The sequence below is a fragment of the Panthera uncia genome, chromosome X (assembly GCF_023721935.1).
Source record: "Panthera uncia isolate 11264 chromosome X, Puncia_PCG_1.0, whole genome shotgun sequence".
NCBI lineage: Eukaryota > Metazoa > Chordata > Mammalia > Carnivora > Felidae > Panthera > Panthera uncia.
The window spans coordinates 66,456,601-66,471,487 of NC_064817.1; the positions used below are offsets into that span (position 1 = coordinate 66,456,601).

The 14,887-nt window shown below is 34.9% G+C and overlaps 1 protein-coding gene across 2 annotated transcripts in view; it reads right to left on the minus strand.

Annotated features, from left to right (window-relative positions):
- Positions 1–2,665: 2,665 nt before the first annotated feature.
- HDX (highly divergent homeobox) overlaps positions 2,666–14,887 on the minus strand; it is a 167,383-nt gene continuing 155,161 nt past the window's right edge. For both annotated transcript variants that reach the window (XM_049644008.1, XM_049644009.1), the window contains exons 9-11: positions 11,568–11,690; positions 6,869–7,033; positions 2,666–3,742 (exon numbers count right to left, since the gene is read on the minus strand). In XM_049644008.1, the coding sequence (XP_049499965.1) occupies positions 6,908–7,033; positions 11,568–11,690 (249 nt within the window). In that variant the 3' untranslated portion in view covers positions 2,666–3,742; positions 6,869–6,907. The remainder of the gene's footprint in view (positions 3,743–6,868; positions 7,034–11,567; positions 11,691–14,887) is intronic.

A 14,887-nucleotide genomic window follows, 5' to 3' on the forward strand; every position in this document is an offset into this window, starting at 1 on the left:
GATTTTTATATCTGCAGAAACAAATACTTATAGAGATCAATAAAGTCCTTAAAATTGTGAAAATTATTAATAACACCAAATCACAGAATGATGAATCTATGTACTGTCATTACTTGAAACTTTAAAAAGTTTCTCTGAGTATGATGTAAGGACTGTTTACATCCACAATCACTTGGGTAAATCACAGGGTTAAAAAAAAGCAAAAAACCCAAATCTTGGGTTTTTAGAATTTCTGGATATGAAGCTCATGAACTTACATTTTAAACAACCATCTTCTTCATGATTCTTATGAATTTTAATTTTGAGAACTATTGCTTTAAAGAGGTAGATTTAGAATCAGTAAAGTAAGGTACTATTCTATAGTCTAGTATGATGGAAAACACACAGATGTGGGGAGGAGGAGGCCTACAATCTAGTCCTGGATTTATCCTTATCATCTGGGAGATCTTGGGTAAGTGATGTTAACCCTTTGAGCACCATTACTGTTCTCTGTAAAATGAGAGATTTTATCTGGAGAAACTCTAAGGTTTTCTTCAGCTCTAACACTGCACAAATCACACACAGGGCATTAAATTAATTGAACTTGTTCCAGGAGGTCATAGGGCCTATCACCCAGCACAATGCCTGGCACATCATATGAATTCAATAAATGTTAGTTATGGAATGCAGACAGAAAGTATAAACATATTCAAACAGGAATTAAATAAGTTTTCAGTTGGTAGATATGTAATTGGCAATGCGTTAAGAAAAGGTAGGAAAATATTTGGGAAGTGTGTGAAGACAAATTATATATATCTCCCGACATCATTTCTTGGTGGCCATCAATACTTGACTGGATTCAACCAACTCAAATTTACTTATTAACACAGTTTCTTTTGACAACTACCCTTTACTTAGGTAAGCAACCACCCATCAACTTCTCAGCAACCACACATGATATTTAATGTCTGTCTTGTTTGATATTTATGCTGTCTTGTTTGTTATATTTTATCCATTTAAATCTATTTTATTTTTTCTTCAAAGAAGAAACCAATGTATATTTTTTTATCAATTAATTGCCTAGATTTTATAATACAATATTTTCCTTTATTTTTAGGTTACACACTTTTTGATTTTTCTTTATTTGCCAACAATGTGTAATATTTTCTTCCCCTTAGAGACAAGAAGGAGATAATTTTGTCTTACTTTTAGGAGAGCTGTTCACCATTATAGCTTCACTACTTAAATATTTTTCTTTTTTTAATGAAATCTATTGTCAAATTGACTTCCATAAAATACCCAGTGCTCATCCCAACAGGTGCCCTCCTCAATACCAATCACCAACCCTCCCCCACCCCCCATCAACCCTCAGATTGTTCTCAGTTTGTAACAGTCCTTTATGGTTTGGCTCCCTCCCACTCTCACTTTTTTTTCCCTTCCCCTCCCCCATGGTCTTCTGTGAAGTATCTCAGGATCGATATAAGAGTGGAAATATATGATACCTGTATTTCTCTGTGTGATTTATTTCACTTAGCATAACACTCTCCAGTTCCATCCACGTTGCTACAAAAGGCCATATTTCATTCTTTCTCATTGCCACGTAGTATTCCATTGTGTATATAAACCACAATTTCTTTATCCATTCGTCAGTTGATGGATATTTAGGCTCTTTCCATAATTTGGCTATTATTGAGAGTGCTGCTACAAGCATTGGGGTACAAGTGCCCCTATGCATCAGAACTCCTGTCTCCCTTGGGTAAATTCCTAGCAGTGCTATTGCTGGGTCATAGGGTAGGTCTATTTTTAATTTTTTGAGGAACCTCCACAATGTTTTCCAGAGTAGCTGCACCAGTTTTCATTCCCACCAACAGTGCAAGAGGGTTCCTGTTTCTCAACAACCTCGCCAGCATCTATACTCTCCTGATTTGTTCATTTTAGCCACTCTGACTGGCATGAGGGGGTATCTGAGTGTGGTTTTGATTTGTACTTCCCTGATGAAGAGTGACATTGAGCATCTTTTCATGTGACTGTTGGCCATCTGGGTGTCTTCCTTAGAGAAGTGTCTATTCATGTATTCTGCCCATTTTTTCACTGGATTATTCGTTTTTCAGGTGTGGCATTTGGTGAGTTCTTTATAGATTTTGGATACTAGCCCTTTGTCCAATATGTCATTTGCAAATATCTTTTCCAATTCCATTGGTTGCCTTTTAGTTTTGTTGATTATTTCCCGTGCAGTGCAGAAGCTTTTTATCTTCATGAGGTCCCAATAGTTCACTTTTGCTTTTAATTCCCTTGCTTTTGGGGGATGTGCCAAGTAAGAAATTGTTGCGGCTGAGGTCACAGAGGTTTCTTCCTGCTTTCTCCTCTAGGGTTTTGATGGATTCCTGTCCCACATTCAGGTCTTTCATCCATTTTGAGTTTATTTTTGTGAATGGTGTCAGAAAGTGGTCTAGTTTCAATCTTCTGCATGTTGCTGTCCAGTTCTACGTGACAATTTCTACGTGAGCATTCCATGTTCTCCCTTCTCTGACCCCCAATACCTTATCATTCTCTGTATTTTGGGGGCCTTTTTTTTTACAAGAACCTTATTTTGGGGAGGACAAAAATTATCTTTAAAAAGGGAACAATGCTTAAAACACAAAGACTTGGAAAGTAAACATTAAAAGAAAGAAATAGATGTCTATTAGTTAGAAATCATTTATTGCCTCTATAAAACTTTAAATAAAAACCCTACAAAAGATCACATTACAGTGATGTGGTTTCAAGGTGGTAGTATATTTCAGAGGTAGTATCAGTAAAATGGGATGCAAGATCGCTTAAAGGAACTACTTAACAAGTTAATACAAAATAAAATTCCAATGCAGAGCAATATATACTCAGTATAAACTTTAATGGAACAATCATATTTATTTTCAAGAAAATATTATTTTATTATCTTTTCCCTCTTAGCAAATCTGCTCTTAAATAATGGGTTGGTTTTGGCAATGGCATGCTGACTGCAGTCTCACAAATTAGTAGGCTTCTCCCTCATATTATCGCAGAGCATAGCTTGATATTATGAGTATGATAGTGTTGTCTCCCAAGGATAATGCCAACTTCAAAGATAAACCCATGTACTCATCTCTTAAATATTATAGTACTGATAGCTCCCTTAAAAGGCTAATAAGTCAAAATTTGGCATTTTTAGGACCTGAATGAAAATCTCATATATATTTTTTAAATAGATAATATTCCTGGTACACCATCACTACAATGTGAAGGAAACATTTTCAGAATTTCTCTTAAAAATGACCATAAGTTATCAGGCTAAGATGAGGAAACTATTCCTAGGAAATGAGTGGAATTTCCCCTCTTCCCCCAAAACAGAAGGCAACAAAGTCTAACTTAGAGCCTAAAATTCTTTTAAATTCACTACTCATGTTTTCTCTACAAACTTAAAGATGGTGGACTATGAAAGTGCCTTAAAATACATGCTGTTGCCTTTGGAAAAATGGCTTCTTCAACATTTTTGAAGTCTTGGTAGTATACAGAGCACAGGATGTGAGTGGTTTGCAGCATTTTTTCTCCAACAATGATAAATGTTTTTATCATTATTACAATGGTAGCATAGAAGTCTTAATGTTGATACCTGATCTTAAAACAAAACATCCCCATTTTTCATGAAAAGATCAATTTTCTTTTGAGGTTGTCCTTGCATGTGCTAATTTTTCCATTCTCCAGCATCACTGCAGTTCTCGTTTTCTTGTGACTAACGTTAGCTTGGCTGAAATGAGGAAGGTACCTTCAAGTTATTTTTTAATACACATTTAAGGCAAGTGCCCTTATATATACTTTGTTGCTTAGAAACTGGTTGGTTATCCTAAGCTGAAAGCAGACATCAAAATGTAGTAGAAGGAAAAACAAGTTTTTTTCACCTTGGTATCTGTCTTTGTGAGAAATACTCCAGATAGTATAGTCTGCTTTAATGTGTCAAAGCCCAAAAGAAAGAAACACTAGCTGTTTTTCTCCCCCCATTCATGAAAATATCACAAAAGCAGTCAAACTGATATGTTTTCTGCTTTAAGATGTCTCAAAAATTCCATCTATATGTGTTAAAGATATATTTTCTTCATAATAGGTTTTTAGTACTTGACCTTGGTATCGTTTAAAAAATCTGCAATGCTTAATTTCATTCTGTCAATTATGATTTTTTCTAGATACAGCTATTTCTTTTGGTTCCTGCTACAGAACAACTATATTTTGTTTTTAAAATGTTTAATTTTTTAAATGTTCATATATTTTTGAGAGAGCACAAACAGGGGAGGGGCAGAGAGAGATAGGGACAGAGGATCTGAAGCAGGCTTTGCACTGACAGCAGTGAGCCCAATGTGGAGCTTGAACTCACAAACTGAGATCATGACCTGAGCACAAGTCAGATACTCAACCGATTGAGCTACCAAGGTTCCCATAAAATGTTTAATTTTATGAGAGTAAAATAAATAATTATGGTGCTGAAACACAAACGCCAAAACAAAAGGATTCTTAAGTGTACTGCTTCTATTTTAATGGAATTTTAAATAGGGACAAAGGAATCATTTATGTTTGTTCTCAAAATTGTAGATAAGATGTTTTTCTAGGAATTAAACCTAACAGAATCTTTAAATCTATTAAAATTTCTGCTTAAATAATTTTTATTAATATTCCTGAAAAAGTGAAAAGACATAATTCGTTTTGAAGTGTGTGGCTTGCTGAGTAGAAATCCAATGTCCCTATAGCAATAGTTCAATAAGATTTTTTTTTTTATTTGGTGACAAATTGCTGGGGTGTGACAAATGCAAACCATAAAGTTGAAAGATGTAGGAGAGAATGAGCTATCTTTACTTAGTGACAAGAAACAAATAATAAGAGTTTAAACTGAAGCAGAAGAAAGTAGAGTTTAAAGATAAACTCAATGACTAGGAAGGAGCTCCTAGGAGAGACTTGAAAGCCTGGAATTTGTTCATTTTACCTTAAGAATGTTGTATATAGTAGGGACTCTTTATATCATGGAAGAATTGGTGTAACTGTTAAATTTAATCCTAATGTCTGGGGTTCTTTTCAGCACTCTTTTTTGAGTGGAATTTTACTTGTCAGCCAGAAGTACTAAGCATCATTTACAAAGAACCATATGGCTTCCAGCTAAAAAGGATTGGACTTAACCACTGTAATATTTCTAACAAAAGAACCATAGCAGTAGCATGGCAACAATAATAAATTACTGACAAAATGAAGGATTATCAATGAACCTTACCTATTTGTGTATGTGGGGAGGGAGCATTTCAAGGTCAAAGACAGTCATGACTTCTTTTCTGTATTCATAAATTAGTATTTGTGAATTCCAAGATCAAAATTTGTTTTACTTACAAATTACAAAAATATATGACACAGAAACGTGATGACCAAAGCAGCCATGTAGCTACTTCATTAATCTTTTAGAAATAGACAGTAATTTAACCATGCAACACAAATCCACACAGCCAACTCATAAATACATGATGCTGTGTGGCTCAGGGAGAAACTGGTATTTTCCTTTCTATGTGTCTTGGTAATGCCTTCTGGTACCCCAGAAGGAATGATCTGCAAAGAATCATCTACAGTGTGTAGCAATCTGGTACAACTGTGTAGCATGTCCATTTCAGAGTGTATTCATAGAATGGTATCCAGAAGGGACACATGGATGACCAAGTCAGTTAAGCGTCCAACTCTTGATTTTGGTTCAGGTCATGGTCTCAACTGTTGTGAAATCAAGTCCCTTGTCTGGGCTTTGTGCTGAGCCTGGAGCCTGCTTAGGATTCTCTCTCTCTCTGTCTGCCACTCACTCCCTTCAAAAAAAAAAAAAAGAATAGTATCCAGGAAATTAGAACTGTGATTCACAACCATAGTAGTGTATAACTTTTTTGGATATTATCCTTGGCTGATGGCTCTGTAGAAGCTTCACATGAGAATGAGGTAAATTTTGTGGCAAAGCTGAGTGACCAGATTAAAAAAGAAATCTCAGTGCCTTACCTTAACTTCCTGTTTCATAAAATGTAACTGAAAAATATTATAAAGATAGTGATAAACGTGTAATATTTGTGCAACATTTCAACTAACTCAGTTACACAAATTTATTAGTGGAATGTGAATCTTATCAATATTTGCCATTTGCAACAATGAAGAATCCCCATTAAGACTAATTTTTTACAACATTTTGTTTCTGTACACTTAATAATTTATTTGACTTCATGTTGGTGAATTACTTTTCCATAGTGCTTTCCCACTTCTCCCCAAATATTTGGGTTAGGAAATGGAGGAATGCCATCAATTTACAATTATATACCAGTAATCACTTCAATTTTCAATCATTAACTGAAGTCAAATTCTCATAGGAATTGGAAAATAAATCCCAGGACTCACCCAGGTAAAATCATTTTTAAAGTTTTTTTTTCTTTCAAATTTGAGTCCACTTTCCTGAGTAAAAGTGTATGTGGATATAGGAAAAGGTGAGAGAAGGAAGATGTAATGGCTACAAAACAAAACTAACCAAGTGTTAGTAACTTGATAAGCAATGTTGAAATACCTTTATTTTTTGTGTCTCTGGTCAAAACTATTACTAAAACTAAGATTCTTCTAAAAACCAAACATAAATATTTCAGAAATTAAGCGTTATGCATTTCATAGCTAAATTCCTAAAAATTAAATACAATTTTCACCAAAGTTTTACCAATTTGGAAAAAAATTCTCAAACACTGCTCTTAAATTTCACATACATTTTTTACACTGTAGCCATTATATCTTGTCCATTCTTCACAGGGCATGTCAGTTTCAACAATATGTTTTTCCAACTGAAGAATTTTGAGGCAACAGAATGCAGTTATCTTGAAATGCACACCTCTTAGCCAAAATGCTGTGTCATATATGCCCCCTCAAATTACAAACTGTCTGAGGCATTTTTCTCTGATAAAGAAGACACACTGAATGAGGTATCATCAGGCTCCGGCGAGGCATGGTTGAAATCCATCTCTTCTAATTCAGGAGGTAAATCTGACAGCAGTGCCTAAGTCAGAAAAATCAATTTTTAAAAATTAGTGTGAGGACAAGTTTCCCTCCCCCCCCCAATTTTATGTTAATAGTTTTGGTTCTCTCTTGTTGATTTACCTTCATGAACTTAAAGAATGGAGCATTTCTCTTCAGGACCTTATACAATACTTTATGTAAAAGAAAAACTTCATACAATATATTAAGAAACTAACAAAATACTAGATCCTGAGAATGTGAATTATGTAGAGTGAAACCCTAAGCAAAAGGGAAATCAGGAGGGAAATGAGCAACTATTCTGAACCAAATTCTCTGAAATATTTGAGATAAGTGATTTTCATACTAGTTTTTTTTAACATGAAATTTATTGTCAAATTGGTTTCCATACAACACCCAGTGCTCATCCCAACAGGTGCCCTCCTCAATGCCCATCACCCACCCTCCCCTCCCTCCAACCCCCCATCAACCCTCAGTTTATTCTCAGTTTTTAAGAGTCTCTTATGGTTTGGCTCCCTCCCTCTCTAACTTTTTTTTCCCTTCCCCTCCCCCATGGTCTTCTGTTAAGTTTCTCAGGATCCACATGAGAGTGAAAACATATGGTATCTGTCTTTCTCTGTATGACTTCTTTCACTTAGCATAACACTCTCCAGTTCCATCCACGTTGCTACAAAAGGCCATATTTCATTCTTTCTCATTGCCAAGTAGTATACTAGTTTTAAATGCCCACTGATCAGTGCTAAAGGGCTTTAAAATTATATTCCTTATTAAAATATTCCTGCCCACTTATGTTGTCCTTTAGAGAAAACCTCATTTCACAAGAGTATTTTGTACGTCAGTGGGAGAAAGAACTTATCAATTAGGAAAAAAGCTCAGTTATTCTACTTACTTTTTTACATTTATTTTGAGAGAGAGACAGAGAGAATGAGCAGGGGAGGGGAAGAGAGAAAGGAAAAGAGAGAATCCCAAGCAGACTCTGTAGTTTCAGTGTGGAGCCTGGCTCGAACTCACGAACCATGAGATCATGACCTGAGCCAAAACCAAGAGTTGGATGCTTAACTCACTGATCCACCCAGGCGCCCCTCAGTTATTTTACTTTAGACTGAACATTAACAACTTGAAAATTCCAAGTATTTTTTTTTCTTTTCTTAGGCTATGCCCATAGATGGCCAAGCATTCACCAGGGCACAGCTGAGCAATTCACAGCTGTGAAATTATGTATCTAAAGGTCTGCTCGTTTCTCTATAAGTAATTAGGATAAGCCAAGAGCCATGAACTAAGCTTTGCCATGGTATAATTGTTTCAACTGGAGTTACAGAACATGCATCCATACTAGAGAAATAAATGATTAAAGATTTATGTGGTTGATAGTGCTAATGCCCACTTTATCATAAAAAAACTGTGAACTAAATGATTGATTTGAAGCTCCAAATACTAAAAATAATGTAGCATATATGGGCAATTTGAGATAGAATTACTTGTAGTGTGGGATTTGGATGCAGTAGTAAACAAGGACCAGGGAAATGGGAACATATGCAAATTTTCGACTACTGAATTAAGGAATAGAAAGATAGGGAATGTTGGAGAAGTTATTAAATCCACTGTTGAAATAAGACATATTCTATTCTCTTTATTAAAATAAGTGACATCTATACATTTTGTCTAATAGCAGAGAGACAAGATTAAAAACTTCCTCCTTTTTGTCAATCTGCATAAGGAAAGACCAAATCCTATCTGATAGAAAAGTTATATATTTTATACTATTAAATAGCTCATGAACTTCTTGCTGAAATTTGGAGTATTTACAAAGCAGTCGTCTAATGGTACTATACACTTTCTAAGGTATTAGATTTTAGTAAAAGGACACAGAGACATTGCCTTTTAGAATAGATATTTATCACTATCCCAGTCAAGGTGAAACAAAGCCTTTGCTAATATTAGCTGATCATAGTTTATTAGAAATACATCACTGGATTTAATTCACTTTGCAACTGTGAAGAAGCCATGTTAAAAAGGGCAAAGTGCTCGAACTAACATTCATTGAACATGTGCTTAGAATATTAAAAAGTTAAGTGAATGAGCAGACTTAATGACATTCTAAATTCTGGTGGGGAGACCTTCAAATCAAAAGAGTTTTTTTTGTGTGTGTGTGTGATTGCATTCATGTAGCTGACTGAGTATATATAAAGCAGCATAGGAACTTCTAAAGCATGAAGTCCACTTCAAAATTCTTTTTAATATCTTATTGGATTGCAACATTGCCACACTGAACAAATCTATGGATTATGACAATTGCTAGAATTGCCTTTTTTATAGATCCTAAAGTAAATCTTTCCCAAAAGATTAAATTAATTCCCAAATATAGTATGTTTTTATAACACGTATTCTAAGCCCTATGGGTATGAATGCCAATTTTCATAACATTAATAATGCATATTTTCCTTGCAAAGTGGAGAAATTGGAAGTTCAAGGGAAGAAATTGACCTGGTTGGGATCACACAGTTAATTATCATGGGAAGAAAGACAGTAACTCATGTAGTATAGTGCTGGCAACATTATTTTTAATTAAAAATGGCTGTTAATTAACAAAACATTTGGGTAATCTAGTATTTCAATCAGACAGTGTCATATATTTTTAGAACCCAGTTCCACTGGGGAAACATATTCTATGGACCACTTATCTCAGCTTACCAAAACCAAAACTAATGAAAAAAAAAACCAGATTTTAAAAAATGAGAAACCAATGACACATGGTTTTCTTTTGTTAAGTAGAATATACATTAATTTCTTGCATAAATAAACCTCTAAGTATCTCAAAACATAAAGATTAGTAACTTAAAAGATCAGCATAATAACTTTCATAAACTACTATTGGTGTCTTCTATATTATGAGACTGATTATACCTGATCTCAACTATACAAATTTGTAGTTTCTATTTGGGTGCTGATTATATATGATATAACTTTCAGTACAGGTTTTGTGTGACTTTCTCCTTTTTGATGGCCAATGTTTTGTCATAGTTTTTTTTTTTTCATTAGTCTTTTATCAGAGGAAAAGTATAAGAGAAGGAGAAAAGTAAAATACATAATATTTACTTTTCTTATTTGTGAGTATTCTTGGGGAAAGAACGAAGACAAGGATGAGGTTATAATTAGAAAACAAAATGCATTCTGTGCACCATTCCAAGATATTAAGACACCTAGATGCTAGTTAGCTGGCCTTGTAACTCTGAATTCAAAACAATGTCATAACTTTTGGGACCAGGACCACACTCCAAGTTATTTCTCTGATTGAACCTATTTTTTTTACAGTTATTTAAAATTTACAGTACCCTTGGGACCATGATTAATACTGCCACCTTATTCACTTAAAATCCATAGTTTATATTCCTAAACAACAAACACACTTTTAATATGCCATAGAATATGATACCTCACATAAAACAATATAAAACAATAACATGCTTAAATAAAGATGGTAAAGGTAACCGAAGACTGCTGTCTTGGAAAGTCTGTGTGTGTGAGGCATGGGGAGAGCAAAATGTACATACTGGATTGAATCTCATGAATAAATTCCTCTCTTTAAAAAGAAAAACAGTGGGCTGTTAAGACTCTATTATTTTTCCCTGGACATATCTGAGATGAACTACACATGTCAGTCTTGCTTGTATATAAGGGATGAATTTGTACACTACTATTGAGATTACTTACTAAATAAAAGCCTACAAGACTGCTTCCAAATCAATGGTTACTTGTGTGACATACTATTCACTGAATGTCTCTGACAAGAAATCAACACGATAGCGTACAACTCAGAAGCAAATTTGGTATCATTTAGTATTGAATAGAACATTTAATAACATTCCATAATTTTTAGCAACCTTAATACATTTTATACAAATTTACCATGAAAAATAATGGGACAGAAAGTGTAATTTAGGAGGAATTTTTAAATAAAAATCCATAGTGACAAACAAAAGACATCACATTTCACCTTTGGGGTAAAGGAATCAAACATTCTAGTTAAACTGGGAAAAGTAAATGATGCATTGTGGTCACAAAGAATTTCACAAAGTAATTTCATATTTTTTAGTGATAAGCAACGTATCACGGAATAAAAGATATTCAAACATTTGTGAAATCTAGTGAGGTCTAGAGGGTAACTGAAATCCAGAAGAGAGGCAAATACCCTACCTCGTTTATTCAAGAAAGTTTCCAAAATATGTGCCTCTTCAGTTAGGGTAGCCTGGTCTCTACAAACACTCTGAGAGTTTCTTTAAAACATATTTTTAAAAATTATTTCCCCCTACTTAAATCTAGCCTTAAATTAACAATTATTTTGATTTCTTACTAAAGTATCACACGCATATCTGAACATCTATTCTTAAAAATATTGTGCTAAATAATAAAAAAAGATTATAAAGTAACAAATCCTTTCTTGATTTCTGCCAAGCAGAAATGAAGTAGAAAAATAAAAAAAATATTAAGAACTCAAGTGTGACATGTCATTTTTCAACATGATACGTTACAGCTTACTATTCTCTTCTGGCACCTACCTGCTGCTGTTCCTTATCATCAGCTTTCATAGCTAGTATCAAGCTTCTAACAAATGTCTGAAGTTTAAAGTATTTTTGCTTTTGAATCTCTAGCTCATTTTCAATGAATCTGACTTCTTCATTCTGAGCGAGAAAACATCAGATAATATCATTACCTTATGAAAACCTAGGATTATATATGTTTGATGCACAGTAAAATTCCAAAAAGCAATCAAATTAGAAGGACAGTAAAGAAAATAACATTTTAGTATAAAGAATATAAAGCACAGAAGGAAATTATCATGTTACCCAAAGGCTTTTAAACAAATCAACAAAAGAAAACAATTTTCAAGGTCAAAAATACAATAAAAAATTCCAGTAGAAGAAATCTCAAGAAACAATTTCCTTTTGGAAAGAATACTCCTATATTAAACCTAATTAGCATTTTTGTTAGGATTAAGAACAGGCAAAGTCCAATTACCCCAACTAAAGAGCAATAGCAGATGCAGTAATACTGAATGTGCCATTCACAAAGCCAAATACTGAGAACTAAAAAGACCATTTTCTACCAAGGGGGGAATAAAATTATTATAGTCTTAAGTAGTTTGTTGAGCTCCCTGACTTTATATAGGAGTCTGTTATTCAGATAATATCTCCAATGTACCACTGTGTACCACTGATTTGACACACAGTCTCTCTTTACTATTTTGTTAGTTTCCTAAGAAAAGAACAATAGACTAGGATTTGAGAGGATTTTAGTGCCAGTTCTACTGATCACTGTGTAAACTTGAGCAGACCAATTAAACTCTCTGTGATTCTATTTGCTCATCAGTGAAATGTATATAATACTAGTAATCTTTGGCAATTCTAGGTTTGAGGGTTGTAAAACTCAAATAAACTAATGGTCACAAAAGTGTTCTGAATAGATTTATAATTAAAACTATAGTAATCAATAAGTTATGTTATTGCCAAAAGGGTGGACATATCTATCAAGAGAAAACAGTGTAGAAAAAAAGACACACACACACACACACACACACACACGTATTTTCTTAAAAGGTGCTAAGGTAATTCAATGAACAAAGAAAGTTCAATCTTCCAACAAATACAACAAATAGTGGTTGAACAATTGTAAATCCATATAAAAAAAAGATGATCAATTCTTACCGCACATCATATACAAAATTTAACAAGAAATGGACAAACCCTAAAACTATAAAACTAGAGGAAAACAGGAGAAAATTTTTGTGTCCTTGGGTTAGGCTGTTTCTCAACGGCACAAAAAGACCTCATCAAAATTAAAGTAAACAAACAAAAACTCTTTGCTCTTCATTTTTTTAAATGTTTATTCATTTTTGAGAGAGAGAGAGAGAGAGAGAGCAAGCAGGGGAGGGACAGAGAGAGGGAGACACAGAGTCTGAAGCAGGCTGTCAGCACAGAGCCCTACATGGGGCTCGAACACACGGACCGCAAAATCATGACCCAAGCTGAAGTTCGACGCTTACCAACTGAGCCACCCAGGTGCTTCACCTTTGCTCTTCAAAAGACATTGTTTTCATAAGGTCCAAGTAATTCATTTTTGATTTTAATTCCCTTGCCTTTGGGGATGTGTCGAGTTTGAGATTGCTACGGCTGAGGCCAGAGAGGTCTTTTCCTGCTTTCTCCTCTAGGGTTTTGATGGTTTTCTGTCTCACATTCAGGTCCTTTATCCATTTTGAATTTATTTTTGTGAATGGTGTGAGAAAGTGGTCTAGTTTCAACCTTCTGCATGTTGCTGTCCAGTTCTCCCAGCACCATTTGTTAAAGAGACTTTTTTCCATTGGATGTTCTTTCCTGCTTTGTCAAAGATGAGTTGGCCATACGTTTGTGGGTCTAGTTCTGGGGTTTCTATTCTATTCCATTGGTCTATGTGTCTGTTTTTGTGCCAATACCATGCTGTCTTGATGATAACAGCTTTGTAGTAGAGGCTAAAGTCTGGGATTGTGATGCCTCCTGCTTTGGTCTTCTTCAAAATTACTTTGGCTATTCGGGGCCTTTTGTGGTTCCATATGAATTTTAGGATTGCTTGTTCTAGCTTTGAGAAGAATGCTGGTGCAATTTTGATTGGGATTGCATTGAATGTGTAGATAGCTTTGGGTAGTATTGACATTTTAACAATATTTATTCTTCCAATCCATGAGCAGGGAATGTCTTTCCATTTCTTTATATCTTCTTCAATTACCTTCATAAGCTTTCTATAGTTTTCAGCATACAGATCTTTTACACCTTTGGTTAGATTTATTCCTAGGTATTTTATGCTTCCTGGTGCAATTGTGAATGGGATCAGTTTCTTTATTTGTCTTTCTGTTGCTTCATTGTTAGTGTATAAGAATGCAACTGATTTCTGTACATTGATTTTGTATCCTGCAACTTTGCTGAATTCATGTATCAGTTCTAGCAGACTTTTGGTGGAGTCTATCGGATTTTCCATGTATAATATCATGTCATCTGCAAAAAGCAAAAGCTTGACTTCATCTTTGCCAATTTTGATGCCTCTGATTTCCTTTTGTTGTCTGATTGCTGATGCTAGAACTTCCAACACTAAGTTTAAACAACAGCGCCTCACGCCAGTCAGAGTGGCCAAAATGAACAAATCAGGAGACTATAGATGCTGGAGAGGATGTGGAGAAACGGGAACCCTCTTGCACTGTTGGTGGGAATGCAAATTGGTGCAGCCGCTCTGGAAAGCAGTGTGGAGGTTCCTCAGAAAATTAAAAATAGACCTACCCTATGACCCAGCAATAGCACTGCTAGGAATTTACCCAAGGGATACAGAAGTACTGCTGCATAGGGGCACTTGTACCCCAATGTTGATAGCAGCACTCTCAACAATAGCCAAATTATGGAAAGAGCCTAAATGTCCATCAACTGATGAATGGATAAAGAATTTGTGGTTTATATACATAATGGAACACTACGTGGCAATGAGAAAGAATGAAATCTGGCCTTTTGTAGCAACGTGGATGGAACTGGAGAGTGTGATGCTAAGTGAAATAAGCCATACAGAGAAAGACAGATACCATATGATTTCACTCTTATGTGGATCCTGAGAAACTTAACAGAAACCCATGGGGGAGGGGAAGGGAAAAAAAAAGAGGTTAGAGTGGGAGAGAGCCAAAGCATAAGACTGTTAAACACTGAGAACAAACTGAGAGTTGATGGGGGTGGGAGGGAGGGGAGGGTGGGTGATGGGCGTTGAGGAGGGCACCTTTTGGGATGAGCACTGGGTGTTGTATGGAAACCAATTTGACAATAAACTTCATATATTGAAAAAAAAAGACATTGTTAAGAAAATTAAAATA